This window comes from Electrona antarctica, assembly GCF_951216825.1.
Source record: "Electrona antarctica genome assembly, chromosome: 7".
Classification (NCBI taxonomy): domain Eukaryota; kingdom Metazoa; phylum Chordata; class Actinopteri; order Myctophiformes; family Myctophidae; genus Electrona; species Electrona antarctica.
The window spans coordinates 33,140,384-33,167,659 of NC_136812.1; the positions used below are offsets into that span (position 1 = coordinate 33,140,384).

At 42.8% G+C, this 27,276-nt stretch overlaps 1 protein-coding gene across 1 annotated transcript; it reads left to right on the forward strand.

The window, feature by feature from the left end:
- On the forward strand, positions 1 to 26,975 carry znf644b (zinc finger protein 644b; the record flags this gene model as incomplete). Its single annotated transcript, XM_079505472.1, has 7 exons — positions 1 to 76; positions 10,107 to 10,166; positions 19,595 to 21,037; positions 21,923 to 22,318; positions 22,779 to 23,312; positions 26,529 to 26,625; positions 26,738 to 26,975. The coding sequence occupies exons 3-7, from the start codon at positions 19,609 to 19,611 to the stop codon at positions 26,973 to 26,975; spliced, it is 2,694 nt and encodes an 897-aa protein (XP_079361598.1). The 5' UTR covers positions 1 to 76; positions 10,107 to 10,166; positions 19,595 to 19,608.
- Positions 26,976 to 27,276: the final 301 nt, after the last annotated feature.

The following is a 27,276-nucleotide window of genomic DNA, read 5'->3' on the forward strand; positions in this document are numbered from 1 at the left end:
GGACGACAAAACAGTTTCAAGTCCAATGACACATTTGTCATCATTCAGTGGCAAATTATGTGACGGCTTTCGAAAGGTAGGTTTGTCGTTGCCTGCTGTTTACCGGTATTACATTATGCGCAGTGTTACTGTGTCGCCAGGTGGGACGTGATTAGAGCCTGAGGTAGCATTAGACGGTAGACCTTTGCTCGTGTTAAACACGGCTGTCGTACGACTACGACCGGTACGTGTCGCTCGGCGAAAAAACAAGCCAATCTACAAGCTCACAACGCGTCACGATTCAACGCCTTGTGGGCTTGTAGATCTCCTTTTTTTGGAGGGCGACACAGTCATAAGGGAAGGATGCGTCAATCCTGTCGGTTATTGCTCCGTCCGTACCATACATCTTGCGTTGACCGTAGAGAGATGTCGTTGGTGGCGGTGCATCTAGCCTAGGCTGTGCTGTGCTGTCAGGTGACCGTGGTTGTAGACTTTAAAACGCTCGAGTCTATTTGTTAATTTTTTTTGTAGCTGTCCGTCCGCTGTGTTATCACCTGGGCATGCTAGAAAAACATAATCGTTGTTGTAACTTAAGTTGTTGGATTCCGGGTTTTGTGCTGCAGAGATAGCCTATGACCCAGGGTTGGTATGGTATGGTAATACAATATTATTACACCAGACACTGAGTGGGGTGATTGGAAGGGGAAGGGCGAAGAGGGGGCAAGATGGTTTACAATATATTTTAGGAAACTGCCTGGCTACCCTATCATGAGAAGAGGATTAACATTGGTTGCTCTATAAAGTTTAAATAACATCAAAAACCACCATGATGGATGATTCTATTAAAAATAACAATCGGGGGGCTTGGATAAAAAGGATCAGACCTCCATTCATATTCAAATGGCATTGATGTTCAATGATAGCAGGCACGTGCAGATGGAACTTTTGGTGCTTTGGCACCTACCCTTTTAAAACCCCTTTTTTTTGGCCTGCCCAACATCCGTGACCCTTATAAATATGATTGAGGGTATGCGCATGCATAAAGTGAATGGAAAATCGAGTGGCAAAGTGAGTTTAACATTGTTTAATGTCGTTTAATGCAATCAGATAGGACTTTTCTGTTTGGATAGTATGGGCTGTTGTCAACGCCAGAAAGTAGTTTTTTGCCACTCAGTATAGGCGTTCCCGCATTACTTCTGGGTATGATGATGATGTCATGCGCATACCCTCTATTGCGACTGTAGGTCGCAGATTACTATGAAAACCTGTCAGTCAGTCAGTCCGTCCATCACGCCACCGTATATGGCCATCAGTCCGTCACGCATCATGACACGTCACGCCAATATATGGCCATCAATCCGTCACGCCTCGTGACATGCTCCATATGACCGTCTTCATATATGAAGATCATGACACTGACTTCATCAAACCCTGGAAACTTGGAAAGCCATACATGGAGAAGACTGGATCATCACCTAGATCTGCATATATGGAGCCGGCCAGCAACTCTACATCTGACCTCGAACCTCAAACCCTTAGATCTCCATATATGGAGCTGACCTGTTCTGACATTCCATATGTTGATCCTTTCCCACCCGTCCTTCCTCTTCGATGTGTCCCTTTTGACTGATACCAGTCCATTCAAACTCTAGATGGGCCCGCCCCAAAGTTATTAGCGCAGCCGTGTCCGGCATAACTAGAGTGCTCAACAGGCCTGAAAATGAAGGCCCGATCCTACCTGGGCCCTAACTGGGCTGGCCTGAGGCGCGTCATACCAAAGCCTACACGGGTTGTGCAAGGACGCGCTGTGATTGGCCAGTCGCTGTGATTGACAGCCTAAACCTAACCCTAATCCTAACCTCAGTAAAACTATAACTATAACTATAACTAAACGTCAACGTCAATTAAAAAATACATACATCAACTCATTCCGGCCAATCAGAATTTGCGTCCTCTAATTGTAATGTTTACATTGCTTATTTTACTGTGCAATGACATGTGCCAAGTTATTTTGGAACATATTGCTCCATTAGCATAGGACATCCAATGTACTACATACAAACAAGTATGCCAAATTTAACAACATTTAGCCTACTTGGGCTAATTCATTCGTTCATGCATTCATTCATTCATTCATTCATTCGTTCATTCATTTATTCATTCAGTCAATCAACAGTTTAGAATTTAGTGAAGTAGTTTACATTTCATGGGGAAACTCGTCCAATTTTGAACCATCAAATGAAAATGTGCACTGCCTGCATGGGCCAAACATTGTAATGCACTTGGAGGGCTTACTTGGCTAAATGAGAACTGACATTGGTGGTTAGTCCATGTTTTCTTCACTTAGAACATTTTCTTGATAGTAAAGCCTATATCTTGGGTCGTTAGCATCACTGAATGCTTCCAACATAAGAGCATGGTGATACCCTGGAAAGTAACTGTTTAAGATGGGGACAGATAGAATGCTTCCAACATAAGAGCATGGTGATACCCTGGAAAGTAACTGTTTTAGATGGGGACAGATAGAATGCTTCCAACATAAGAGCATGGTGATACCCTGGAAAGTAACTGTTTTAGATGGGGACAGATAGAATGCTTCCAACATAAGAGCATGGTGATACCCTGGAAAGTAACTGTTTTAGATGGGGACAGATAGAACAGCCCTTTAAATATCTTTCACATTTAATATTTTGTAAAATAAATCAATATTTCAGAGAATCAAGAAGATTGTGATTTCAACATGGTATTAACGCATTTTGGGCGGGAACCCCTTTTGGTGTTTTAATCCATTCTGTACGGGAACCGCTTTTGGTGTTTTAAACATTATGTTATAATTTAGCTATTGAAAAATAGCAGATCTACAAGCTCATAGCGCGCCACCGAGTGGCGCGCTACGAGCTTGTAGGTCTGCTATTTTTGAAAAACCATGAAAATATTTATTTCAGAAAACTGGAGGATTTAGAAGATTTTTTTTAAATTTTGAGGTCAGGCCAAGAGTGGGACTATCTCACACTAGAAAGTACTCACTAAATATTAAATATGAATACCGGTATATGACTATTAGTTCTAGAAAGATTCTACCATGATCTATATTCTATATGGATGTAATCAAGACTGAAGACAAAATATAGGCTACTTTAGTTGGTAAGTGCAATAGTAACCATTTTATGGTTCTAGAAAGATTAGAGCAATGTGCATTAAATAAGCACTTTAGACTCATTCCAGAAGCAGTCATGTTGTCAATGTTAAATGTCTCTTTTATGTTCAAATGTTTTATGTGAAGCAACTGTTTAGCATCGTGTCAAACGGTTCTCATGATTTTATGTTTTTATGTGAAGCAACGGACTGTAGCACTGTACCTTTGACAAATATTCCCATAGGGACAATAACGTTGAACATGAAGGAGCAATTACACGTACTGTACTGTAAGGCACAAGATAAGTTTAATACTTGGCAATGGTCTGGTAGAAACATGAGTCATTGGTTGTAATGCAAAGTAATTGGTGATGACCAAGAAAATCACATTTGAATTGAAAGTAGGCCAACAAAATATCATGTACTGTAGACTGTACACTCTGTCACATTTTGTCAGTTTGAATGATAAGATGGCTCGTTAGTCCACTACAGTTGCCATACTTGATTTAACCTAAATCCAATGGTGAATCAAGTTGTATTTATAAAACATTTAGACATACTGTACCTTACAGTGGCTCACCTACAGTTTGTACATGGTCAGTCCAGACAAGAAAATATTATTCTAAAATGTCAGCTATTGAAGTTCATGAAGTGAGACGTAGATTTCTGGGCACCGATTCAGACAGACCTTTTATCAAGAAAGACATGAATGCTCACTGGTCACAGTGTGAGCAGCATGGCAGGAGCTTTTCTGTGATGTCCGCCAAGAGGTAGTCTAAGTGTAGTAGGCACTAGGAAGCCATTTCTCTAATACAGTACACACACTGGGCCAAGAGGTAGTCTAAGTGTAGTAGGCACTAGGAAGCCATTTCTCGAATACAGTACACACACTGCAGGGATCCATGTTCAAACTTTGAGACCCCCAGTATGTTCATAATGTCCTTTGGAAAGACCCAGAACATCTACCTGTTCACTCAGTACACAGGAAAATCTGGAGTGTCAGTTTGACAGAGATAGTGTATAGACCCATTTTACATGAGAGTTAAGTTGGTACTCCAGATTTTGCTGTGTATAATCTTTCTGAATAAGAGTGTCAGCTAAAATGCCTGGAATGAAAAATGAAACTAAATGGCAATACAGTTCCATTACAGTCCAGTACATGAGGTGCTGTATGTGTTTATCATTGACACTGGGAGATTAATGGATTTAAACTATGTCAGCATAAAGCACCTACCTGTCTCCATTCCAGTGTCACCTCTTCTAGGTGAGTTGATTCTATGGGTTGTTTGCAAATTACCCTTATTCTGTCCTTTACATTGACCATGCGCCATATAGTCTTTGGACAGATAATCAACTGAGGCCATTACCAAAATATTGGGACATTGGGACATTGATAAGTCACTGTTACCCCATTCATGCCTGCCTCATGTCTGTTGAACTTGTCGGATAGTTACTGTATAGGTCTTCGCCATGTCTATATGTCAAGGCTTTGTGAATAGGGTTCTTGTAAAAATTGGTCTGCATAATTTAGTGCACTGCTTTATGACGTAATTGCAGGTATCAAAGGATCACACGATAAGCTGTGGGAAGATATCATTACAGCTGCATGTACAGTAGCTGTAGCTTCTGCAGCATGTGTGTGTGTGTGTGTGTGTGTGTGTGTGTGTGTGTGTGTGTGTGTGTGTGTGTGTGTGTGTGTGTGTGTGTGTGTGTGTGTGTGTGTGTGTGTGTGTGTGTGTGTGTGTGTGTGTGTGTGTGTGTGTGTGTGTGTGTGTGAGAGAGAGAGAGAGAGAGAGTACACACACTAAATAAGTGAGGTGGTTGAGGCACGTTATCAACAAATTGATTATGTGTCACTTGGCAAGGTCAAATATTTTAACCAAGATGCCTGTAGTCCCTGAATGCTCAGCATAGCAAACAGTCATGTGTTCTCCAGTGGCTGCTTACACAGCTATAAATGAAGGCATCAGGGAACTAGGGACTACTTAAATGGGAGTACATTGGCCTGAATTAGCAACTCAGCTAAGGAACAGCTGCAGAGATGAGATATTTTAGTAATCAGGTGGATCCTCCAAGAACATTGAGGCCTGCAGAAATATATCAGTGGCACAGGAATAAGGGCAGCAGCTTTCCACAGAAACTCATTGACATGGTGGCTGTTTAAACCGTTATTTACCTTAATTTGAGTTCATGACATACACTACGAGTCCGACCACCCTAAATATCTGTTCTGATATTGATTATATTGCCATACTTGAACAAGATACATATTCTAGTTAATACTTATAAAACTATGTCATGAGAGGTTAGCAGATTACTATGAAAACCTGCAAAACCTGTCAGTCCATCCGTCGTTGCATCTGTCGTTCCATCCGTCACGCCACCATATGTGACACGCTCCATATGATCGTCTCCATATATGAAGATCATGACACTGACTTCATCAAACCCTGGATAGCCATACATGAAAAAGACTGGATCATCACCTAGATCTGCATATATGGAGCCGGCCAGCAACTCTAGTCTACATCTGACCTCAAACCTCGAACCCTTAGATCTCCATATATGGAGCTGACCTGTTCTGACATTCCCTATGTTGATCATTTCCCCACCCGTTCTTCCTCTTCGATGTCTCCCTTTTGACTGATACCTGTCCATTCAAACTCTAGACGGGTCAGCCCCAAAGTTATTAGTACAACCGTGCCCGGCAGCCGGCGAAAACTAGAGTTCTCCACATGCCCGAAAATGAAGGCCCGGCCCTACCTGGGCCCTCATCATCCGCTGCCACCCTTAGATCTCCATATATGGAGTTGTCCTGTTCTAACATTCCATATGTTGATCTGACCTCATCAAACCCTGTACACTCAAGACACTTCCTAGATCCTCCGCTGCCACCCGTAGATTTCCATATATGGAGCTGACCTGTACTGACATTTCTTTTTTTTTTAAATAATATTTTTTATCCCATTTTGCAACCCATTTATTTCAATTATCTAATGTAATCCTGGGCACTACACTTCCTCTGCCAACCTGGGGGGGCTAGTCCCTGCCAACCAGGGGTAGTTTAGAGACCAGGATTACTGCAGGGTACCTATAGGGGACACGGGGAGAACATGTATGCAAACTCCACACATTTCATATGTTGATCTGACCTCATCAAACCCTGTACACTCAAGACACACTCCATATATGGCCAGTACAGAATTCATTCGATATGTTGATCTGACCCCCCCATGTCAAAACACCAGCACTCGCTCAGCGGTCTGCCGTCACCCAGGCGGATGCGTGCACCCGACCTCGCTTCTCGCCCTCAGGGCGTCTTACTGTTATATAACTATGTAAGTGTGTGTATTTATGTAAGTATGTATGTAGGCTACAATATGTATGTATGTATTTCTACAATGAGCAATGTGTGATGTGTTTTGCTGATGATATTATTTCTTGACTGGTTGCAAAGTGATGAGAATCGTCGTAATGATCAAACCACATTTTGACATAATAAACACTGCAGAAGATACAAATGTCATTCATGTCAAAATGTTTCAAAGGTACATGTAGCACATACCCTGTTAATGTGATCAGGGAATCCAGCTTGTTGGTAAAACAGTCAGTGTGTTTGCTCGGTCGGGACACCGTCTGTGTAATATAAACATATCATGAGGACTCACATTTTATTCATAAAACAACGACTGCTATGCTGTCGCAATATGGGCGCAAGCCTACCTCTAGACTCGGTGTGTAGGCTTACACACACAGCGGACACATACATTAGTCAGGCTCTTGTCAGTGTATTTGCTCTTTCGGAACACCATCTGTGTAATACTAACGTATCATGAGGACTCAAATTTCATTAATAAAACAAAAACTGCTATGCTGTTGCAATACATTGTTCCAGCATGTAAGTACAGTACATCAACTTAGATTGTTTCCACCAGTGCTTCACAGAAAATATCCTGAGCATTAATACTTTTCTTTTCTTCATTTTTGATGTTTACACAACAGTGATACATTGCATGTCATTAGGCTACTACTGGCTATTGAGGATAGTACTGTATTTGACATGTTCATTATTTAAGCTGAAGTAAGTTGTGTCATAATTTAAACGGAGCGAGTGTACGTGCACTGTAATATTAACATGGCAGTCGTAGTATAGCAGCTATAGGGCATAACCAAAAATGTGAGCGTCTCTGACGAGGTGGTATGATTTGGAGACACAGCTGTATGTTTATAGTTTTAACACCTGGAACTGCAAGCTCCAAAGGTGTGAAACACTCTGGTACTGGAGCTGGGTGTGATTACCAGTCAAATTAAATCTCAGATGTCAGTTACATGTGTCAGTGCCACTACACTCCCACGCTTGGCGGGTCGTAGGGAGTGACAAGCTTGATGTCGAAACCCTGATTATTATTATTTTTTGTGTGCGAAGCAGGATAACTGACACAATTCACAGTCATGTATTCTTTGTTAGTTTTCATATTTGTGGAAAATGTTGCTTGTTAAATGAAATTTTGATTAAAATAATGTGTACATTATACAAGTCTTAACCAATTAAGCCCCAGACGAATAGCAAAATAGCTTATCTACAAACTCTTGTCGCTACTCATTGCAAAGTTGTGAGCTTGTAGATGTGCAATTTATGGTATTTATTTAAAAAAAAAAATTAACATGTTTGGAAATGTTTCTCTCATGGCATGGCCAAAATAGGGTCGGCAAGTTGAAAGTGGTTAAGTACAATTCACATGATGAGAGTCTGCCATAACTTTACAACCTTGAAAGATCAATGACCATTTTTGTATGTTGTTTCCAAACATAGATGGTAGCTAGCCACCTGCTGAGCATCTCCAGGCTAAACACAAGCTATTCAACCATTAGTTGTCTTCTTCTGTGACAGAGCTCTGCATTAAGCTGTAGGCCTATCTTTTTTTCTTTCTTTTCTGTGTCTGACCAAGACGCCAGTATCAAGCGGTATTCCCTTTAAGCGAGCCTTGGGAGCAAATTCCTCTGAAATCCTGAGAAGGAATTTGATTTAAGGGAGAGCCAGGCATTCAGGTACTAAAGTCTTCAACAGGGGGCAGCAAGGTGAGATTGCTGTTGCCCATCAAAGGCTGGATTCAAGTGGTAAGCTACATGCTGCAGAAGGCTGGGATGGCCAGCCTACTGTTCAATCACTACTGATCAAGCCTGGCTGTTATCCCCCTTTAGCCTGGCTATAGACCGTTTCCTCCACTAAGGGGCAGAATATGATCACTGATACTGTTAATTCTCCACTCAAAGGATCCATTAAAGCCATGCTAACTACCGTGACTGCTGTTAACACATACGGTATGGTAATAGCAGGTAATGATGATAATGATAGTAATACTGAAAGTGGACGACTGGTGAGAGATGCTTTTAAACCATTTAGTGTACAGTGTTGGTATTTTCAATCCCCTGCTAAGAGAATGATAGAAATCTCTTCATCCTACAATACAGAAATAGAGGAATGGAAGCGCTGCAGGGATCTGTTAGTGGCTCTTAGATGGGTGCTCTTTGGTGATACAAGTAAAACCATATAGACAAAAGGTATCCTTCCTCCAAGTTGTACTGCTTGTCAAGGTGTAAGTTGCAGACTTGAAAAGAAAAGAAGGGAATCCAAGGCACTCCGTCTTTGGTGAAAAATGTAATAGTTTATTTGATGAGCAAGGCAAATAAATAACAGGACCTACGCGTTTCGACCAAAAGGTCTTCGTCAGGGTCTATCTCAATCCTACAATACAATACCATTTCAAATGCTGTAATTTGTCTATTGATTTGATACATAATGCATATTGCACTTTCATCAGGTTCATGCACATTTTGCTATCAAAGTGAATTGTGATTTATTAGTGCATTTAGTCTTCTTGCAGTTCAAAGCTTGTTTTCTAGTTCAATTCAGTTTGATCTCAACCAGAGCTAAAACAATACTATTCTGCTGTAGATTGATGCGAGAATGTTATTGAGTAATCGGTTTATTCTTTCACTGCCTGGAAATCTGTCAGATCTCAATCCAGTGTCTCTTATTGATTGACAGGATAAAACCAGAAGTTTGTCACTCTAGATTCTAGACAGACCTCGCTTTATTTTGAACATCAGAACTGTGTACCGGTATATTTATTCTCACATACTGGTGTTTGGCCAAAACACTCCTCAAGTTCAAACCGCCGCCAGTCTTGAAGGGCTTGGATTAGTGAGGCTCTGCCGCATAATAGCTCTGAGACAGCTAAACCTTTCCATGATGCCTGTTTGAGGTTGTGGTCAGCACTTCCCTCATTAAATCATCCATTTATTCTCAGAGCTGGATGTGATATTTTAGAGGTTTGAGCACACGGGGCACAGGTTAGCTGCAATTATGCTGATGTTGAGCTTTTAGAGATGTGCTGAACGAACACTGGAGTACGGTATTACACACACAGGAAGTTACATAGTGATTAACCTTCATTTCAGTGCTCTCTGGGAGGCAAATCCACCTCCAGTCAGCCTCCGTCAGGCATATTTCTCCTCCCTGATGAATGACCTTCAAAATGATAGATCAGGGCCATTCTTTCATATTATGCTTCTGAAGCAGTTGTCTGGCCTTTGGGGCTGTTTGAATGCTTCCTTAACAACATGAACCCTAGCGTCCCTATTCTGGGGCAAACATTTGCAAAATGGGCTGATCTACAAACTCTTATTATTATTATTATTTTAGATATTCTTTTATATTTAGTGTAGAGTGAAAAAAAAGGCGGTGGACTAGTATAGCGCCCTGGGGGACTCCAATCAACTAGGGTTTAAGTTTACTGTGTGCAGTTCTGTTGTTCCTGTAGTCTTCCACTGATTCAGTAAAAATATTGTGTACATTAAACAAAAGAAAAAAGCTCTCAATCTATCTCCGATTGCAAGAAATATGGACATGGATATAGATGTATGATGGATGCTTGTCTGTCACGGGTCAAGGCCACTTATGTCATGAAATGTGATCTACTTGTTGACAGGTGTTTCCATTGTGGCTGCAGGTGCCATCTGTTGGTGAAACAAAGTACTGGAAAATGAAGGTAAGATTTCCAAGAAACAAAACATCTCCATCAAGTTGTTTGTGAGTGCGTTCATGCATGCATGCATGCGTGTGTGTGTGTGTGTGTGTGTGTGTTGCGTGCGTGCGTGCGTGCGTGCGTGCGTGCGTGCGTGCGTGCGTGCGTGCGTGCGTGCGTGTGTGTGTGTGTGTGTGCGTGCGTGCGTGCGTGCGTGCGTGTGTTTACAGTATTTGTTCAGATTTGGGACTTGGTTTTCCAGATAGAATGGTCCAAGGTTTCTGAGGCCTTGGAAATGCTGTGTTTGTTCTACATTACCCGACTGCTCCCTTTGAACAGCAGAGTGGCGCTTTAAAAAAAAAAATCAAACATGGAGGAAAAAACAATCTGCTAATGATATAAAACAAGTGAACGAACAAATAGATCGAATAAATAATTTATTTTCGAAACAATCTTCTAAACGTAATTATTCTGTACTATTTATTTACGTAAATATATTACCATTATGCATGTATAGCCTATTGCAAGTATAACTTTGCTTTGTGTTGTGATATTGTGTCACAGCATGATAATATCCAGTAATCCTTTTATCTCAGATGAAGTACGATTGATAACTTGAATAAACCACGAACAGGATATTAGTGGAGTACTTGATGGGAGGTGGTAGTTGCACCGTTTCAGCACCTCGGAAAACAAGGTTTTAGAACAACGGGGGATCCCTTATACGCTTAAAAAAAAGGACATTTTTTTGAAGCCCTTTTATTTGGGCCGATTTGTTTTGATGTGGGGCAGTGAGTGGTTTTTAAGAATCTCCTTAACTCCCCCAGGCCTGGCCCAGCCTCCCACAGGGCTAATGACCACAGCCCAGCCTGTGTTGAATAATACAGGCACTCACAAGGTGCAAGCGGGGAGGAGGGCCCTGTGATCAGTGGCAAGGGTTAGACAGCACGCTCTCCCTGCTACACCTCCATTGATAAGATTGTATTAATTGGTATGAATAGAGAGGGCTTCTCCCTCTCCTTGTATACATTTACCATTATACTCATTAGCTTCCCGTTGCCTCCCAGCAAGTTTCTCCTTCACATCCCCCGGGGTCTCCTGGGAGGCAATTTGCATCTCTCCATGGAGTCTCTCTGGGGTTATTGAGGAAATATTAGCCCCTTTTCTTCTGTGGCCGACCCTTTGATTTATTTGGGGCTGGAGCTGATAGACTGGCACTCACATTAATGACTGGTGCTGGTACAGGGCTCTGGTGCAAGACAAGTCATTGATCCAGGTTGAAAAGGTGCAATTGACAAGCAGCACTGAATAATCATCTTACAAGTCTTTCTCCTACACTTTCTCCCCAGTGTGCATGTGTGTGCAATGTGAGCATGTGTGCAATTCTGTGCGTCTGTGTGTGTGTGTGTGTGTGTGTGTGTGTGTGTGTGTGTGTGTGTGTGTGTGTGTGTGTGTGTGTGTGTGTGTGTGTGTGTGTGTGTGTGTGTGTGTGTGTGTGTGACACACACACACACACACACACACACACATGCACGACTGCGCGTACACATGCATGCGTGTGTGTTTGGACCTTGGGAAAATGACAAGAGGGATTCCCTTTGCTGTCAAGGCTACCGTATTCAAGCTGTCCAGTTGTTCTGATAATCCATGCTTGGATAAATGGCATTTTGTCAGCTTCCACATTGTTTTTATCGTCCCTCTTCTATTCGCACAGCTGTACAGTACAACATATTCACTTACAACAGGGTCACTTTGCCCTGTAGATCAACTAGTGACAAATCTTTGACTCTGTGAAATCAAAACGCTGCTATTGTTGGTCAGCTGCAGCTCTCCAAAAACTCAGCCAACGGCCTCGGATGACACAGAAAACCCTGCTCTTGTTTACTCAAGTCAACCCTGCTCTAATAATAGTAACCCACGCGTGTTGACTATTGACGAATCAGTTGGTCTTTGGTTGCTTACATCAGTCGTTCCCAAACAGTGGGTTTTTTATGGGTTGGAAGTAAATATTCCCTTTTTTGTGTCACATCAAAATTAAATGCATTCCAACATATTTCAAAAGTGTTTCATTAATAAACTAAATCAAGTCCATTTCCATAAATAAAGAAAAAAATCACAACGTGGTGCGAAGCAATGCGTTGTGAACTTGCAGATCTGCTATTTTCACTAGTTTGGGTCCCAGGGGCAAATGTCTAATTTCTGTTTTGGGTCACAGGCTAAAAAGTTTGGGAACTACTGGCCTACATCATCATGGTTACAGTGAGTGTGAGGGCCTTGTTACCTTGCGTCTCTGACTGCGACTGAGCCTCCGTATTATCTTTTAAAGAAAGGTAATGAGAGATTTACATCCCGATAGCTGCAATGCTATGACATCTCTCCAAAGCTCATTGATGTCTTCTTGGCTCCGTAGAACCTGTTCTCAATTCGGAGAGGAGCTTGTCACCCACGCCCTTTCATCTGATTGGTCACATGTCTGCAGCAAACACGGCAGCAACAAAGTTAGATACGTTTTATAATTTTTTTCTTTACCGTTCCATCGCAACCATTAGGTATTCATCCAAGCATACCTAATCATAGCGGCATCTCCCATCCCGCTTACTCTCGGCATATGCACTGTATATACAAGCTGTATGGTAATAATAACATTTAATAAAAGTCAACACCCTAACTACCCATAAATAAAAATACCCTGGCACCACCAGAGCTGCATCTTCTCTGCATACTTGTAACAGATTAGAGGTTATGTATATCAATTGCACAACTCATGCATATTGTTATGAGGGGGGCAATAAATGGAGATGTGCCATTTCAACAGGCTAGGCACGGCTTGCCAAAAGCAGGAAAGAGGATAGATGCTTCTGGCGATGGTTTGGCTTGTTTTCCTTTTCGGTATTGGGTAGAGGAAAACGCGTGTATCTAAACAGAGCAGATAGGATGCTGATGAGAGCCATCTGCTCGGTAGCCCTCCTGCGCCCACTGCCCTCCTCGATGTGAGAGCAGCCTCATTAAAACGGTCACATGCCTGAGAAATCTCTCTCCACTGCTTTTTCTCCCTTTCCCTTCTTGAAAAAAAGAAGAAAAAGGAGTAGTTTAAAACTAACAAAGCCTTGGGAAATCCCCATCAGACATCCCTCCCTTAATCCGTTTAATTTTGAAAGGTATTGTTTTAAAGCTTCAAAGTTTATATCGTTTAATCCCCCCTCTAACTCTACGGGCAGCAAATGAGGCCGTGTCAGCAAGCTCGAACAGATAATCTACTCCGCACAACAGACAATCCCCCACCAAGACAAGGTTGCATGGGTTTTCCTGTGAACTCGCTGTTTGATGTTGCTACCTGCTACTGAACATGACTTCTTTCTTTCTTAACCCGACTGTCACTTGCTCCCTGTCCCCTTTTATCACTCCCAATGTTCTCACTTTTTTCCATCAGTAAATCCACCATCACAGCCATTTTATTTATTCCCCCTTGTAGAAGAGGAGGGTTTGTAGTGGTGGGAGGGTTGGGTTGGGTACAAAGTGTGTTTTCACATTTAACCCCTGGCGATGAGTCTTTGCCAAATCGTTTGTTTGGACAGGATGTGTTGCTTTGAGACTTTGGCTCAACTTTGACCAGTTTAACACAAACCTTGCAATTTTGCAAAAACTTAATTATAGTATACTAAAGGCCTCATTCATACATAGTTGTGCGCCGGTGTCAGCACAAGCTCACAATTGTCACGGTGCAAAGTGTTGTGAGCTCAAGTAGATTTCCAGTGCGTGACACCATGCACAACCCAAGCATTAAGGCTTAAGTGTTGACCAGGCAATTCAGGAAAGCTACTACTACAAAATATTTGCAAACACGTCATTCTATTGTTTGATCACTTAATTATACAACGTAGGCCTAGTTATTGTTGTAAATTATACTTTTGCAGCAATTTGTGATTAAACTTTGCTCTGGCAATTTCCGCTGCAGGATTTGCCAAAGGGATTTATGCAATTCCCTTTATTATATCATTTGAGTCAAATAAATCCAGCATATCTTGTTATTCTAGCGGTAAATTACATTGTTTAGTTATCAAAGGCTTTGTGTAATTACATTTGCACAATTCACGATGACAGGGCTGATAGTGTCTGCTCAAGACACTGGCATACATAATCACAGCCCAAAATCCCATTAGGGAGAATGCAGGCCATTATTATGGAAATGACCTTTGGTTGACAAGAATTCAGGGGGATAAAAGACGATGTAATCCATCCAAAGGCACGGTGTGAAACCCTCCTTATTTTCTCCTGTGCAAGCTGGTGAAATCTTAAGTGCTTTCTGAAAACGTTGGCCTTGCTTCTAAAATCTTCTTGCACCATTGTTCAGTGATATAGACAAGGATGTGACATCAATGACTGTATGGTACGACACATGGTATGCAATAGGTTATTGCACATTTCTGTTACTTTGGGTTGTCTGACGTTTAACTGCAGGACGCATGGCTAATTGTAGCTACTATGGTCCATAGTGTTAAGGACTAAGTCCTTATATGGACCAGAGCAAGGCTAATTTATATTTTTCAGTATGATACAAAATCAGTAATTTATTATCTCCAAGTGATACAGGCATTTGATAAAGTATAAATCTGGTTTTACATCACTGTTTCTTTATTGTGGCATGAGTGAGAGACAGAGACCACACTCACCTTGGGATTACTGAAGTGTCAAACTGCATCTCACTGTGTTTGTTTTGAGCCACGCTTTGATACTCTCACACTAGAGAGGCAGCTTCATAAACTCACATTGTGCCAAATAAATCAATAGATCCCATTAGCCAGGAAGTTCTGTAGTGCAGTACTTGAGGGGCCGCACCCCCCAACCTCCTCTGCCCTGTTCTGACATTACTTCAGTGAAGGTGAGGGTTGTGTGGGAGAGTGTACTGTATATAGATGGCTGCTGATCCATATAGACAGACTAACTCCAGCATGTTGAAGTGGTCTGTCTGGCTGACTGGTCCCTGTTGGTCTCCAGCAGCCTCCACTGTGCTGCCAGCCTGGGTGCACACTCAGTCCAGGTGGAAGACGGAATTAGCTTAGACATTAGCAGCCTTCTAAGCCCACAGCAACAAGCCCTCGTTCTTATATAATACCTGACCTTTGCACTACGCTTCAGTGTGAAGCAGACTGTTGACCTCGGCCTGTCTGTGTTATTGTTATGCTATTCTTTTCAACCATGGTATTTCCCTGCAATACCGGTAAACATAACAATGCCCAATTACTTTTAACTCTTGTACTGTAGGTGATTTCAAACCCAGAAAAAAAGTTCTCTTCTCTGAAAAACACACAGATTTGTTGAAGTGTCTATGAGTGGGGAGCTTCAGTGGGTGTTCAGGAGGGTGCCGGGCACCAATGAACAACAGCTCCCCAATATAGTATTTTAAAATAATAACATGTGATGTTGTGAAGAATTGAATACTATTTTCCATCAATAATTCGTTCTTTGAAATGTTTTTCAGACAGTGCATTATGCAGGCAGTGCGCAGATTGAACACTCCACAATCAGAAGCTCATGACCCTCGCCTCTCACCATGCTAACATTATAAAGATGCTGATAGAAAAACAGCCTGTTTATCTCCATGAAAGTACTGGCCTCTGCCTGCATGAGATTGCTATCGAGATGACGTCCATATATATATATATATATCTCGATCTGTCTATCTGTCAATTGAGAGAGAGCGAGTGCATTTTCCGGCAGCGGCATCTGCCGCAGTCGGTAGTGTTTCTCGGCGGCATCAGTCCGACACTCTACCCCAAGCAAGCACGACAGGTACAGGCTTTAGTTCCGACTGTCATTAGACTGTCATAAGTCAACCTACCTCGAACTCTAACCTAACCATAACCGCAAGGCAAGCATGGGAGCAGCGCATGTTCAACTGCATGTCCGACCGCATGTCCGACCGTTGTTTCCGCATGTCGGACCTTTGGTATGTCGGATCTGCATGTGCATCCCAAGCACGACGCAACACATGGCATCAGCCGCGCAACACCTGCGGCAGGCGCCAGTATTTCTCGGCGGCATCAGTCCGACAACCCCGAACCCTTACCCTAACGATAACCGGAAGCACTGCCGTGGAAGCGAGCGGCAGTCGAGTGTCATAATCCCCCCAGTTTCCCTGGCAGCTGCCGCCCCTTCTCCCAGCAGCGTCGCGGCTGTTACCGGCAGTTTACCGGCAGTTGCTGCGTGAATCGGCAGCCACAAGATGGAACGGCAGTGGAGTGACATAATCCCTCGGCACATGCCGCCCCTCCCTCCGGCACCGCCGCAGCTGTTACCGCCAGTTGCGGCGGCTGGATCGCGGACCGACAGAGCAGCGGTCACCGCCCCGGCAGTGCCGCGTCTCATGCCGTTGCGGGATTATGCACTCGCTGCTTCTGGGAAAATGTACTGCCTTTTCTGGGTCTTGGCGTGTGTCCCAAATGACAAACCAGAAAATCATTAAATCATTACTTGTGCGTCACATCCCACACATTGCACACATTCAGCATGACAAGATACCAGTAAAGACGCCTGAGGGAGAGATGCACGCATCCGCCTGGGTGACAGCAGACTGCTGGGTGAGCGCTGGCGCTTTGGCATGGGGGGTCAGATCAACATATGGAATGAATTCTATATGGAGCGTGTCTTGAGTGAACAGGGTTTGATGTGGTCAGATCAACATATGGAATGAATTCTATATGGAGCGTGTCTTGAGTGAACAGGGTTTGATGTGGTCAGATCAACATATGGAATGAATTTTATATGGAGCGTGTCTTGAGTGAACAGGGTTTGATGTGGTCAGATCAACATATGGAATGTTAGAACAGGTCAGCTCCATATATTGAGCGGGGGCAGTGTCTTGAGTGTATAGGGTTTGATCAGGGCCCAGGTAGGGCCGGGCCTTAATTTTCGGGCCTGTTGAGAACTGCCCAACAAATTTTGCTTCAGCAGGTGGTGTCACTCCCATGCACTCGCACAAGTGACCATGCCTGCAATGTACTGTACTGTATGCTGGAAAGGCAAGCTGCCACTGTGTGCCCAGAAACTGTTTTATACTGTTATGTCATGCTCAGGTTTGTTATGGGTCATGGAATTCTTCTAGAATGAATGTGTTGTATTGATTTCATGTCATTGTTGTCAAATGTAAGAAAAAAGTTTCATATGATGAAATGTGTAAGTCAGGCCAGCTGCTTGTTAAATATAGAGTGGAAAGTTTCCGTCGGGCCTACAAAATCGTGATTTCATGTCATTATCACCTTACTGTTTTTTCTACATGAACCTAAAGAAGAGGTGCAATGAGAGTGTTACCTCAAGTGGTGAAAGACAAACCAAAATGAAATCAGAAACAGAAAAAGGGCCCTCCATCACGTGTTGTCTTGCTCAACAGCAGACAGTAATTCTCCCACTAACTCTCATTTGACAAGCGAGAAAACAGGGAAAATAGTGGGAAGCATTAGCAGGAGCTCATAGAAGCAGATCAATTTGTGCATACAGCTTAAATGTATTTAAGCTTGTAATCCCTGTAAATATCTTCAGGCAAGGCAAAGTCAGCCTTTTAACATTGACTAAATGAAGTAAATAGAAGCAAATGAATTTTTAAAAATTGCATTTCTGTTGAACCCTGTGTGTGTGTGTGTGTGTGTGTGTGTGTGTGTGTGTGTGTGTGTGTGTGTGTGTGTGTGTGTGTGTGTGTGTGTGTGGTGTGTGCATGTGTAATTGTGTATGCAGTATATGATATATATTATACATTACAATATATAACTATGTTGTATACAGTATGTGTATACTGTACATATATAGAAATGCATATGGCAGCAGGCTGTGTGAGTTGGCTGCTAATGAGGCCTGTAAATCTCCGAGCTCAGATATTTTGATGGCTTCGTCACCCTGCTGTTTGGGGAGAGGGGGGTGCCGTGAAGTTGGCTTTAAATGCAGAGCGTCTGTTCTCCCTTCGAACCTCTAACACCACAACAGATGGAGAGAATATGGAGCTCGGAAGGTTTTACCTTTGAGGTGGTAACAGTGAAGCCACTCATTAACACTGAATTTACCACTTCGTTAGCACCGCAGCTTCCTGTAGAGAGCAACCCAGCGCTGGATGTCAAATCCACTGAGCATACGTTTTAGAGTAGTGGAGCCAAATGCGCCCCGGACACATAATGTGGTTTTAAACGGCGATATTACTGTATGTCACAATGCTGCATCTGTCATTTTTGATGCCTGGTATTATTTTTTATTACATTTAAAAACAAACAAACACATATGTTATCAATCAGCAACACAAAGTGACTCATAGCTTATACATCTGACAGTCGACCCCTTCCCCGACAGAATTGTGTGTGTGTGTGTGTGTGTGTGTGTGTGTGTGTGTGTGTGTGTGTGTGTGTGTGTGTGGCGTGCGTGCGTGCGTGCGTGCGTGCGTGCGTGCGTGCGTGCGTGCGTGCCTGCGTGCGTGCGTGCGTGCGTGTTTTACACATGGATTGTGCGGCTGCCAATTTGTCAGGATTCAAGTAACAACAGTCTCGTGCTGGGACCTGCGTTGGCACCATCATGGAGTGAAAAGACGAGATGTGTACTTTGTTCCCATGGAAATTGGTCAATTTTCGCAGGCAACTGAGAACTTTAGGGGGAGAGATGGGAAGGTTGTGTCCCAGAGGTGTGCTCACATAATTAAGCATCCTCACCAAGGTATTCGGGGCTAACAGCAGGGTTTGTTGTGAATAGAGGTGGTGAGAGAGGGTGTTGGAAAATCATAAATGTGCCGTAGAACAATGCCTTATTGCTCCATCCTACAAATGGTACCACATGCTGTACAATAGGATATCTACAAGCTCACAGCACCTTGCAAATGCAACGTGATGTGAGCATGTAGAAGTGGTGGGAATATTTATTTTGATATTACTCCTCCAGATTCTGTCCAAAAATCCTGCAAATCGTTACACAGTATCTCTATAGTCATGTGTTCAAGACGGATCTGTCCGCTATTTCATATTCCATCCTAATTGACCCGTTTTGAACAAAAAGCCTCAAATCATGAACCCAGCGTGCAATTTATGTGAAATCTTTCACAGACTTTCCTACTAGGCTGAGGAATATCCCACCCTTTTCACATTGGCCTGTTATAGCGCCACCAGGTGGAATTTTGCAAAACACATTTTTGGAACAAAATGCCTCAAATCATCCAATTGCCATCCAAGGCATAAGAAGAAATGGCCTATCACATTGGCCTATTATAGCGCCACCAGGAGGCCACAACCCGACCTGGCCTGGTGGAGACCTGTGCCCCGAGTGGCACTTTTTCTAGTCTTGCTATTATTTCATTTGGTGAAGTTAAATTATTGTTTTTAATGTACACTGAAGTGATATTCTACAGTAGGCCTATATGGAGTGCATATGTATATATGCTGTACATATTTTGATATTCTGATGTTGTTGTTATTTTTTCTTCTCAGAAAGTATTGCTGCTATGTCTGATCTGAAGCCGAAAGCACAAGAGGACAAAGATGTGAAATCTGCTTCTGACAGTCCGGGTCGCACTCAGGAGCCATTACAGAGTCACACGTCCTCCCCACAGAACAATGCCACGGGTCTGTCCTCAGATGAACATGAAAATCCTTTAAATGGAGCCCAGCCAAATCCATTTGTATACAGCGGTGTCCCTGCTGTTCCCAATGCAGGCGATTCATTGCCTTCAGGAACACTTGTTAATGGACCTGGTTCACACCCCACCTCAGAGGTACGCCGGGTCCTGAACAAAGGCACTCTTTTCTCCAACAATGTCCTGGAGGCCGCGTGGCGACCGGAGGAGGACACGAGCCCTCAGGTGTCGCTGCCACCCAGTGAGCTTCAATCAGACGCTTGGAGGAACACAGCGGGACTTGTCCTGAAAACACTGCCCACGCAGCCAGGTGCCAACGCGCCATCTCACTCCGAAGAGAATGAGTCTAAACTGCCCTATTCCACTCTGTCAGGTGACGGTTCAGACCAGATGCACATTAGTCGGCCTCTGATAAACAAGGCGGTGAAAACAAGAGCTCTACGGGATGTAAACACAGAGTTGTCAGAGGGCTGCTCAGATGATTATGATGAGACAGAAACAACCAGATGGGATTCAGCGAAAGAGCTTGTGCACTCCTTGAGGAAGGGCCACACTGTTAACAGCCGGCTGCAGAGAAAGGCCAGAGTGACACCTCTTTTAACAAGCCAAATTGAGAGGAAGTACAATACACACGTGAGGGGTGTGCCTGGCACTGCAGAGAAGGTGTACAACAGTTTAAATCACACTCACAATGGTTCCCATAGTGGCATCGATGTAGATAAATTTGACAGTGCCAATAAATATGTTTCTTTTGGTACAAAGCCTAATTTAAAATATCCCATCGAGTCACTGAAAGATCACCCCAGCAGCACAACAATGGACAGCGAGCTACTAATTGGTAACAACGCAAGAAAAGGTTGCTACGCGCAAAACGACTCTGAAGTAGCATGCAATTTTAATGCTAAACCTGAGCAACTGAAGATGGAACATTCTGAGTCGGATCCACTGTTCGCACTGTGCAATGTTAATTTCCAGGAGAAAATACATTTGCATAGACATATGATGTATCATTTAGATGGGCATGATCAGGTGGAGAATGCTCCGTATCCCTTTATATGCAGGGAGTGTGGGCGTTCGTTCTGTGATAGCAGTTCCCTCATGAAGCACATCATTATTCACCAGGAGAGGCTTGAAAAACTCATGGAGGAAATCAAAGGTCTCAAAAATCTTGAAAACCAAGGCAGGAATGCCACATTACAATGGCCTCGGTGTGTATTTGCAAGCAATTGCCCTAAAACCTTTGTCCAGCATGCCAAAGCAAATGAGAATGTAAAGCACTATTACTGCTGTGAGGAGTGTAGCTATGTAGCACTGACTGAAGATGCACTTGAAACACACTTAAATGTTATGCACTTAAAGACACATCACCAGCAACAACATTGGAGTCATACTAATGACACAGGGCTAATGGACCTGGTTCAGTTCCAATGTAAACTGTGCTCTTTCACTTGCCAAGACAGACAAATGTTAAAAAGGCATTCAGAACTGGAACATCAAGAACCATTACATGATGAATGGGGCAGTCCAGTATTTCATAAATTGTATGAGCATACAGAATCCAAGGTGAGACGTTTGAAGCTCAATGACCGACCCAAAACCGCTGATTCAGAACTAATGCACTTGATGCCAGATTTATGTAACACACAGCCCACTTTCTGGAAAAGAGCTGACTTCACCTGTTGGGCCGGTAAAAAAGCTGACACACAGAATTCCTACAAAATTCTACACTCTTCACAGTTCAGGTGCAGTGATCACTTCACAGCACCCATGCTGTCACAATCTTTGTGCAAGACTGACAAGCGTGGCAAATTATCTCCACAGCCAGGAGACAAAATAGATATGACACCAGGTGTACCCTATGCAGAGGAGGACGGCCAGAACAACTTAGAACATGCAAACTCTCCCTCAAACATTGATATTGTGCTCACGGCAAAGAAGGCTGAATCAGACCAGACCAGTCAAGGACAGAAAAATGCCTTGGCGAGTGCAAGTTCACAAGTGCAAGCAGCCCTAAAGTCTCCATCAAAAAGTAACATGTCAGCACCATCGCTTCCTGAACAGATGAATGATAATGTATTTCACAAACCTAACCAAAGTTGTGAAAAAGATACCGGCCCTGAGGATATCAAACGAGACTATGAGGACAGTTATAACTCCAGTCACTATGCCGGTGAAACTACAGCCAACTTTCCGGACAGCAGTGAGAATGAAAAGCATCTCTATGATGATGATGGAGACGATGACTGCAGTGACATACAGCAACTCATTATCAAAGAGGAGTACATCGAAAGTGCTGTCTGTGATGATTCCCTAGACCTAGAGACATCCGCCACCATGCCAAAGACTGAGCCTTTTGAGTTCCCACTCACGTCCGGGCCAGAGCACAAACCCTGTCCCTACTGCCCCGCCGTGTTCGAGTCTGGAGTAGGCCTGTCCAACCACGTGCGAGGACACCTCCACCGAGTTGGGTTGAGCTACAATGCTCGACACATGGTTTCACCGGAGCAAGTGGCGTTACAGGACCGCCAGCCACGTATCCGCAGAAAGATCCCCTCTGGCACAAGGAAACTCAAAAAAGGTGATGCTATTAATTATTTATTTTTGTTGCAGGTTGTTAACCAAACAGTGACTGTACAGCAATTCATATAAAAACTCAAGCGCAAGAGAATAAATGTTGGACAAATGTTGGGTGATAATGTTTGTATAACATACAGTACCCCATTGCCTTATACACTTAAATGGTATATACTTAGTTGTACATACATCAAATAGCGAAACAAGCTCAGAAAGTGCACTGGATGAAAGTCCAGTGCACAGTAGCACTTTAGCTGGTCATCTGCATTTCAGCCCTAGAGCTGATATGGCAGCTTTCATCACCCCCTCACCCAGGGCAAATAAAGGCTACTGTCTGTCTGTGATACATATATTTGTAGTTCAATCAGAATTGTCATCAGTTGAATTAATACAGAAGATAAGTGAGTTAGCCTTGTATGGTGCTTCAGCACTCATTATTATTCTCACTCTCTGAACTGTTACAGTTGACAAGCCGGAGTCACAAGGACACACATGCCCCCTGTGCTGGGGTTGGTTCGATACTAAAACGGGCCTTTCCAATCATGCAAGGGGCCACCTAAAACGAATAGGGAAGACCATAACCAGCGATAAGAAGTCCCCGGTGTCCATACTACTTGAACTCCTCCAGGACAAGAGGGAGCGTGAGAGGATTGTCCAGATCCTGAACAAGGAACAGTTCGTCTCCCGTCCATTCATCTCCCAGAAGTTTGTCAGCAGCGGCAGCCTGTTTCTGATGCCCCCTGGGATCCCAGTGGAAATCCAGTACGCTATGAGGAATACTGTACCAATGGGCAGCTGTGTGCCCAAACAAGAGCCAGAGTTCTGCCAGACAAGTAAGGGGATTGAGGAAGCACAGGCTGCTGACGAGACGCCCTCGAGCACTTTGGTCAAACTTCTGGAGACGAGAAAGAAGGCAGCGGAGCTGAAGGAGCGAGAGGCTTTATACACAACCAGGAAGCACTTCAACATGGAGGCACAGATGATCAGTGAGGAGTCAAGTTGGACTCATGGTATGGTATTACTTTTCGTGCCCATGAAACATTCTATCTCAAAAATAGAAACTAGATAAGCAAAACTGTAATCTCATCTACCACCTTGCTACACTGTCTGAATATACTGTTAACACAATGGTGCTATCAATTTTAACCCCAAATACATACACATATACCAATAATGATAGGGAGCCTTGGTTCTGAACAGAGCTGCTCAAGCTCTGTTCAAGTGTTTCTCTACACATGAAAGTCCCCAGTGTTCATTTGACTATAATTATCACTCTCTGGGAGTTACAACACTGTGGATTTTGCTGTGCGTAAAGAAAGCTGTATGACTATGTTCATACATATATATTACAGTGTTACAGTGTTCACCATAGGGAATAACACATTTTAGTGAATTTCAGTTGCATACAAAGTTGCACACAAATTCCTACTCTTCAATATCAAAACTTCATGTATAAGCTCTTTCAAAGATGTAAATGTTTACTGTACTTGGTTTTGTATAGTACAACTTGAAATGTGCTTTAGTTAGCACAATATAATACCATTTTCATGTTTTTGTTGCCAGTTTTACCAGCATTATTTCCTACTTATTTGAAATCATTTTAACGTAGTATCAGTCAAAGTACCAATCATCCTTCTATTAATAATTTCGATATGAAAAGAATGGACTGCAGATGTTAGTGGGGGCTGAAACATCTCACGTTTTCTCTTGAAGTCTCTTGTCTAGGTGCCTTTGGTGTTTAATATAATAACTATTATGATGTTTAAATGTGCTGCATACAGCCTTCTGTTAGGAACTGTGTAGACACTCATGTTTCTCACAATTTAAATCAGTTGATTATACAGCTACCAGCTCAATTGTGTGATAAAAATAAAAAGAATGTTGACAATCAATTGATTTGTTGGAACACACATGAAGAATAAATGTCACCCAAGTCGCTTTGAAATTGAAATGAATGAAAATATCACGAGAGCACTTTGATGTTGAGCTGGAATCACATCAGCTGTGTTTACAGGCTTTTGTTTAATGTCGATCCAAATCAAACCTTCAATCAGGTACAAAGAACAGTCTTGATAAGGATAAACTCAGTTTCCTTAGTTAAAACCCTGCGAATCATTTTCACAGCATGACAGCAGCTGCAGTGACATACAAAACATTATGAAACCTACACTATTGGCAGGTTGGGATTACAATTACAAAAGAGACATATTACTGATTTACATTGTTATGAAACAATGCATTGCTGTCATGCTGTGCACGTTTTTGATATGGCTACATCATTATTGAGTTACCGGTACATTTAAGACTTTCACACATTATTATTATGTCACCACATTTCAATTTACAATATTCTTACATAATTATTATAATTATTATTACATAATATGAAGAAGGTGCTATCAATGGGGCAATTTCTCTTATAAGGTAGTTAATATAAGTTTAAATCTGACTCACAAAGCAACATGCATATATAATTTACATATACAGTACATAACCAATGTCACTCTCAATGTTCATGAACGGGCAATGGAAGTCTGTATTGTTTATGTAACATATTGATGCGGTGTTGGCAGCCACAATGTGTTGTCTGTTTGAAGACAAACAACAAAACATGAGATGTTTTCAAATTCATCCACGACCCTCCATGACATCCATAGCGTGTTGTAAGTGAAAATAGGCCCCCTGAAGACATTAAATTGTGTTAAACATTATCACCAGCACTTACTTCAGAATGGAAAACACATCCTTAGTATTTCAAACCAGATGGAGAGAGCGGTTAGGGCACACAGGGAATAGCAGTTTTACGTTGTACAATATTGCATTCCTTCTGCAATCTGAGACACTTAGAGTACTGTGAACCAGTAAGACACCTGAGGGCGAGAAATGTGGTGCACGCATCCACCCCGTTGACGGAAGACTGCTGGGCGAGCAATGGCGCTTTGGCATGGAATTAATTCTGTACTGGCCATATAAGGAGCATGTCTTGAGTGTACAGGGTTTGATGAGGTCAGATCAACATATGGAATGTCAGAATAGTTCAGCTCCATACAGTATGTAGATCTAAGGGTGGTAACGGGGACATTCTCTTGAGTGTACAGGATTTGATGAGGGCCCAGCCCGGGCCTGGCCTGTTGAGAACTCTAGTTTTCGGCCGGCTACCGGACACGGCTGCACTAATAACTTTGGGGCAGGCCCGTCTAGAGTTTGAATGGACAGGTATCAGTCAAAAAGGAGACATCGAAAAGGAAGGATGGATGGGGAAGGATCAACATATGGAATGTCAGAACAGGTTCTTCTGACATATGGAGATCTAAAGGTACGTTCAGACTTGTATGGTTAGAGCGGCGCGATTACAGACAAAGTCAATGCAAAGACGAGAAGTTGTGCGAGCGCCACAAACGGGCGCGGCGCGACCTGGCGCAGCACAAACGGGACGAACCGAGGCACCATATATGGCACCATATATGGTGCCCAGGTCTCGTGACATCATGTGATTCCATAGTTCGGTCGCGATTAATGCATCATTTCTCATAACCTTGCAGTACAGCCTTCATTTCATTGTCATTATTAAACTATTATATGAATCTATTAATGTAAGAGGTCAGTAAGGATATATTCCTGCTGTGATGACTAACTGCATACAAACCAACATTTTGAATACTTTTTCTTGCAGATGAATGTGAGTCCGGTCAGGCTTGTGGTCACTGTAACACTGCCTTCCCCAGTGCTGTCAGTCTGTCCAGTCATCTCAGAGCCTTTTCACGCAGGAAGAGGTTCACCGTTTTGGAAGAAACGAGTAAGTGTCAGCGACCACGACTCTGCACGCAAATGTAATACTAAACAAAAGGCCTTTTAACACAAGGCCTCCAGTATGAGGGCTGTGGTGTTAATGGTAGTTTAATGGGTTTGAAAGTTTGACAGCTATTTAACATAGCACGCAAAGACTCACAATAAGAAAATAAAAGCCAGAAGTCTTAGCGTCAAGCCTTCCTGCCGAAATGCTTCTGTGTATGCTGCCTGTGCCTTAATGAATTAAAAGTACCAAAACGTCAACTTTTCACACAACTTATCTCATAAGCTATAGGCTGATTCCAGAATGGATATAGGACCTGCTAGCAGCTAGCAGTGTTTTTAGACTCTTGTTGAGATGACGTGTCAGATTTTCATTCCCCAAAAATGGTACATTTTTATTGACTTGTTTTGTCATTCTCTAGGCTATGATTTTAAACAAAAGAAGTCAAGATCAGGACACGGGAAGAAGGTGTTATCCTCCTTGAATGCTGTGGAGAAGATCTACAGACTCACCTGCAGGTGCTTAATTGGACCAAGCCTATGACTACATATTTTACTTCAGTATTTTGCTGTCTAGGAAAATTAATCACTGTTTCCCGTGTTAAATTTCACCCAATTCTCATTTGTGCAGATTCTGTGACTTAGTCTTCCAGGGTCCGCTGTCTGTCCAGGAGGACTGGGTCAAGCATTTGCAGAGGCATCTTATGCACACTAGTGTCCCTCACTCAGGGACAAGGATGGTTGAGGTGTTTGGTCTTCAACAGATGCACCACTTTCCGCTGGAGAACACAAACCTGGAGCACCCAAAGCTGGAAAAGCCAAACCTGGAGCAACACCTCGCCCCTCTGGAACTTCAGGTTGCCTCTTAAATGTTCTAGGTTGTTTACACATCAACATGTCAGTTAACTATCAATCCAGCATCCAGTATATCTATTGAATTGTACTGTACCTCAATTATACTATCTCTCTCTCCACACACACACACACACACACACACACAAACACACACACACACACACACACACACACACACACACACACACACACACACACACACACACACACACACACACACACATACACACACATTGCACATACAACGCCTTTTTAATTTTGTATTTGCCTTATCAAACAGCTTATAAAATAAGCAAGCTTCATTTCTTAAAATCG